This window comes from Elephantulus edwardii, unplaced genomic scaffold, assembly GCF_000299155.1.
Source record: "Elephantulus edwardii isolate Elephantulus edwardi_28Jun2011 unplaced genomic scaffold, EleEdw1.0 scaffold00007, whole genome shotgun sequence".
NCBI classification, from domain to species: Eukaryota; Metazoa; Chordata; class Mammalia; order Macroscelidea; family Macroscelididae; genus Elephantulus; species Elephantulus edwardii.
In genome coordinates, this window is record NW_006399757.1 from 38,438,525 (window position 1) to 38,444,433 (window position 5,909).

A 5,909-nucleotide genomic window follows, 5' to 3' on the forward strand; every position below is an offset into this window, starting at 1 on the left:
CTTGTGGCCCGAGGGCCGGAATGGATGTCGTGGGCTTTTGGCGTCTCTGATTACCTGAGAAAATAGGTTAGGTCTGCGGGGGTCTGCTGGCTGTCCTGTGAGGTGCCCATGAAAACAAACAAACAAAAGGAATGGAGGGAGGGGATGGAAAAAGAGAGATGATCATGAGATGATGGAGGTGGGTGGGTGGTGAGACAGAGTAGGGGGAGGTTTAGTGGGGTCTTGTGGGGTACACTGTGTTAATAGACATGGATAGGTGGTAATTAATTATATGAAGTACATTGTGTATGAGAGATTGTGTGGGACACGTTGTGCATGGGTAAAGCACAGTGTCTACATGTGGTTTTTGCAAATCAATTAAAAGAAATGGAGGGGATAAAAAAATATAAAATATAAGTGAATACTCACAAGCATAGATTTAGGAAGTGTGAAATTCTGCCTTTGGCTTGTATTTTATTGGGTGTACTAAAAGGGAATATCTGCCCTGGAAATAAACTTGCTAAAAGTAGAATCTGGTAAGTGGGTGTTAGGTCTGGGTGGAAGGGAAAAATTGAGTCCCAACTGGTACTCTGAAGAGATTTGCACTTGAATGAATTTGTAGACCCACATTGAATTTTTTATTGGAAAGATTCATGTTCTGAAGAAGGGCAAGCAGGAAAAGGAAAAAGAAAGGCAGAGACTATACAAGGAAATGTTCCAGGAACACCTGGGGCCCAGGAACATGAGTGACCCTTAGGTATGTCGGGGCTGAATGTGGCTCTGATCTTCTCCCAGGAACTGCTCTGCATCAGCATTCTTTGAGCCATTTATCCCTAAAGGTTAAGCGCTCTGAGCTAAGTAATGAAGGACGGAATGCTGGGGCTGCAAACAGTCCTGGCACATCCCCTGGAACACTTTGAGTCAACAGTCTTTGATCAGACTTACTTAACCATTGCATTCTTGAGTAAAGATATATTGAAAAAGCACAGAGTCTTGGGTAGTCATAAAATAAGTTGCCTAAAAGAGACTCATTTAAAAAAAATGGAAAGAAAGACTCAAAATCAAAGGCTGGGGGGAAAAAAATATCAAGCAAATGGCAAGCACAAAAAAGCTTGTGCTTTTTCTGATTGGCAATTCTAATTTCTGATAAAAGAGACTTCAGAATGAATACCACTATAAAAATATAAGAATGAGTATTACATATTTATTTAAGGCACAATCTATTAAGAAGATAAAATGTGTTTCATTCATATACACTGTTTTTCACATATACTTTCACTAACATTGAACATTTCATGATTATTCCCATAAATTATGTTTTATTAAATTAGTCAGTTGATCTATGCCCACTATTACTCCATCTATTCAGGTCCCCACTGCATTTATCCTAATTCCTTCACTCCTTCCTCCACCTACCAAATTCTGCAACCCCATGATTTCTTCTCCTACCTACCCTCAGACCCCTTTCCTTTCCCCTTCCCCCTTTGGACTTTAAGACACATCTTACTAGTTATCTTTCTATTTTTTCTATGATGGTTGTAGCATGATGGCTTTAGTATTCAAAATGTCTTTCCTAGCCTTGAATTTGACTTTGCCATGTAGATGGGCGGGACTATGTGAAAAGAGATTGGCTAGTCTCCCCAACCCAACCCTAGATTGACTAGTCCTGCCATCTACAAGGGGATTGGCTAGTCTCACCATTAAATTGAGCATATCTAGCAACAGAAGGAGGAAACCTGGCCACTAGCACTGGAGAAGAAGGCATGCAGAGTGCATCCTTCAGGCTCAGTATTTCTTGTTACAGCTAGACCTACAAGAGCAGAGAGCAGTAGCCTCAGCAGCCACAGTGGAGAACCAGAGAGCCAACATGATATGGAGCGGACCTTGGGAGTGCTACACCATAGGATCAGAGCCAAGAGCCTTCTGCCTGAGTTTATTGGAGGACTGTGAGGAGTGGGGTGGGAGGAGAGCCAAACTGACAAAACTGAAAAATTTGTTAACACTGGCCTAAAGGCATGAGGTTCAAGGCTGAGGCATCTGTGACAACATTTTGGAAGCTGTTCTGAATGCGTTCTGCTACTAACTTGAAATGCAGGCTTTCAACTTCTCTAATATGGTTCTGTGTGATCTGTGAGCTTTCACGTGGGATTTTGGGCCCACAAAGCAGTGGTGTTGGTATTGAGATGAGTAGAAATAGCTATGGGAGGGTGGGGGGGATCATGTCTGACTTCATGGGAGTTGATTTTGTGTTGTTGTTCCTGTTGATGGGGATAATTCCCCTTTGTTAAGTTGGTAAAGTTCAGACCCGGCTGTCCCCTCACTCTTGCTCTTTTTATAATGGTCTTATACAATATTTGTCCTTGTGAGACTGTGTTAGTTCACTCAGTATAATGCTCACTAGCTTCTGGCATATTGAAGAGCCAGAGAGGAAGTTGCTTGGAAAGTTCCTGGACAGAAACTGCTTAAGGTGGGGAACCTGGTCATGACACTCTGCAGAAAAAAGAGGACAATAGAGTTTAGGAGAGAGGGCTGCAATATGGTGAGATTCCCGCTGGGCTGCACTGCTGACCAGGGAGGATCTGAAGAACTTTAGGAAAGGCAAACTTTCCTGCTTCACATGCCCAGAAAGGACTTTCAGTAGAGCCCATTGCCCACCCCATGGATGGGCCACTTTAATCCTGTAACTAATCAATAACACCATGAAGATAAAGGACTGTCAACAACCTATGCAGACACAATAGAAATGACCTAACACATACCAAGGAAAATGGTACATAATCTCAAGAAAGTCACAGGCAGCTTCAAATATTGTGAAAAATAAAATAAGCCTTCTCTTTAAAAGCAGAGTATATTGCTGATCCAACTGAATACTCAAGACAGAGAAGCAGAAGAAATATAGTGAGGCAGAATCGTATGAACAGCTACAGAAAAGACAGACTTCATGACTCAATGTCTTTGCACATATGCTTTTAATTATATGAGGAATTTCCATTCTCTGTCTTGTTGAGAGTTCTTTTAAAAACCAGGTACACATTGAGTTTTAGCAAAGATTTTTTTTTGATCAATTGGAATTATCATGTAGTAGTTTTCCTTTTTTAAATTTATGTAGTTAATGATATTGACTGTTTTCTTAGTGTTGAACTACTTACTCTTGAATGGCTAGTGTGAATCCCACATGGTCGTGGAGGTGTTTTTTTTTTAATTGGATCCTATCATAAAGAATTTTGTTGAATATGGGTTAGTATAACTAGGTTGTGTGCTTCTAGAAGTGAATTTCTTTTTTCCTGAGTTTTCAAATCTATTGGAGTACAGTTCCTCTTAGTTTTCTGTTATTATTCTTTCTATTCCATTTGATTTTTTGGTGGCATTATCCCTTTATTCGATGATTTATTTTATTTGCATCTTCTTATTTTCCCTTTGTTACTGTGCCTGTGGTTTGTTGATTTGGTGAATACTGACCGTGTCAGAGTGACTTGCAGAAGACAGGACAGGAGGAATCAGAAAATATGTTCTTCTTTAGATAGGAATGAAGCAGACCTGGAAGGAGGGTGGCACAGATGAAACTCCACGGTTAACTGGGGTAATGTCAATGTCTTCTGGGTTAACCAGAGGCTTCAAGGTAAATCTCTGTAAAATGGTGGTCAGGAATAAAAACAGCTCCATGCGGGCCAGACCTTCTCCCACACAATTTCGTTTTCCTGGAACAACAGACACAAAAGTTAGACACTCCTTGAACAGTTTATTTCTGAATTGTCATACTTAACAGAAATAATGGTCATTTGAGGACTCCATGGATGATGGATGGAGTCAGAATTGTTGGAAAAATATTTGAACGGGAAGATACCAAAGGAATGGATATGCTTGCTCTATTTCTTTTTATATTCGAGCACAAAGTTCTGACAAACTTTTTTTTTCTCTTTGAAATGTGCAAGTCTGACCATGTCATTCTTATACTTCAAATTTTAAATGATCCCCATGCCTATCTTATAGGTTAAGGCCCAAATTATTTAACTTCAGATTCTGTCTAATTGTGAAATTTCATCCTTATTTGACTTTCATTCTTTTACTCACAACTCTATAGCCATTTTTCATTCAGTAAAATTGTGATGTTAGATAAGTTTCTCAAAATAGTTGGAAAAAGTCTAGATGAATTTTACCTTTCAGGAAGAACTTTTTAATTGCATAGCTCAGTACAGACAGAACTCAATCAGCTCCTTCACTCCGTCTCCCTTTGGAAGTACTGACTTACATCCCCAAGGACCCACTGCTGTGGTCCAACAGTAAGGACGCATCATAGATGGGAAAGTGCATGGGCATTGGTAGTGGTGCTTATGATCCTGTAGAAGGGGCAATTGAATCAGCTCTAGAGTTACAACCATGCAAGTCTCAAGTGATTTCCTACATGTATTCTGTTCCCTGATTACAGATATTTATACAGAAGTTACCTGCTGAGAAAGCCATGAAGTAATCACTCTTCTTAAAGTTGCCACGCTCATCCAGAAAGTGACCAGGGTCAAATGTTTCTGGGTTGGGGAATTCTTTATTATCATGGTGAGCAGAAGTCATTGATGCTAATATGCTTGTACCCTGAAATAAACAGACACATAGACTCTAAGTCATTCTTGGTATGTGCCTTTTATTTTTTAAAAAATAACTGTTCATACTGTAATTGTTTATTTCATGAATTCTCCATTTCCCCTGTATGTGTCTTTATGTTTTTTATCTTGCATTATGGTGTGGTCTATGGGAGTTGCATTACTTACCCAAAAGCTGTCTCTCTGGTGGTTTGAATCCACCTATAACTCTGAGTGAGAAAGAAGGGCAATCTTCTTCCAAGAGATTTACCAATACAAGATCCCAGAAGAGGGTTAGCTATGAGTCAGTTCCAAATTGACAGCAATGAGTGACAAGTACTTTGACAGAGATTTTCTTGATCCTGGGAGACGTGAGTGTGAGTCAGGAAAATCCCAAACCCTATCTCACTATTTAAAAAATACCTTTATGCCCAGAGAAACACGGTTCGAATCCACCAGATGCTCTGCCGGAGAAGGAGGCGCAATATCCTCCTGTACCAGTCAGATCTGATTTGACGGTACACGCACACAAAATAATTAAAAAAAAAATACCTTTATGTAGTGTCTTCCTTTTTACCCTTGGCTAGGGTTACACTGAGCCAAGAGATAAGCCCAAACTAAAACATGTTGTTTTCTCACGTGATGTGAATTTTCATGTTGTCTTGAGCATACATGTATTTTCTCCATTCAATCCTATTCGCCCAAGGGGGAATTCCACCATTTACATACATATGTAAAAATATATGTCTTAATTTTGCTGCTACTTTTTTTTAGTGTGACAATGGATTTATTTGGAAATATAAATATTCAAGGTTATGTAACAGGACTTGGTTGTGATTGTTGCTATGCGTTGTTACCTCAACCACAACTCAAGGGGCCCTGCGAACAGCAGATCTGCACCTTGTCTTCTGATCTGTGTAAGAGTATGGTAATTACCATGGCAACCCCTCTCATTGACAGTGTCCCTCTACCCTTCCAACCATGAGGTCTCTCTCTATAAACTGGTTCCTTCTGATAATACGCCCAAAGTAAGTGAGGCAAAGTTTCACCATCTTTGGCTCTACACAACCAGACTGTTCCTTAGAAGTAAACACAATAGAGGAACCCCTCCACCTCAAAATGAGAAGGCTTAACTGTTAGATATCAAAACTTGTTAGAAACCTTTGTCATTGTTCTTAGGTGCTGCTGAGGCGTCTCCAACTCATATCAACCTTGTGCACAAAGAATGAAAACATGCCCAAACCTGTGCCATCCTTCCGATACCTGCTGCCCATTATGTCAATTACTGTGTCAGTCCATCTTGCTCAGAATTTTCATCTTTTGAGGACTCTCTGCTTTTCCAAGCCCCAAATTTGA

The 5,909-nt window shown here is 40.1% G+C and overlaps 1 protein-coding gene across 2 annotated transcripts in view; it reads right to left on the reverse strand.

Moving 5' to 3' along the window:
* Positions 1 to 3,495: 3,495 nt before the first annotated feature.
* LOC102867074 (cytochrome P450 2C18-like) overlaps positions 3,496 to 5,909 on the reverse strand; it is a 22,156-nt gene continuing 19,742 nt past the window's right edge. For both annotated transcript variants that reach the window (XM_006880369.1, XM_006880368.1), the window contains 2 exons: positions 4,425 to 4,566; positions 3,496 to 3,677 (listed from right to left, as the gene is read on the reverse strand). In XM_006880369.1, coding sequence (XP_006880431.1) covers positions 3,496 to 3,677; positions 4,425 to 4,566 — 324 coding nt within the window. The remainder of the gene's footprint in view (positions 3,678 to 4,424; positions 4,567 to 5,909) is intronic.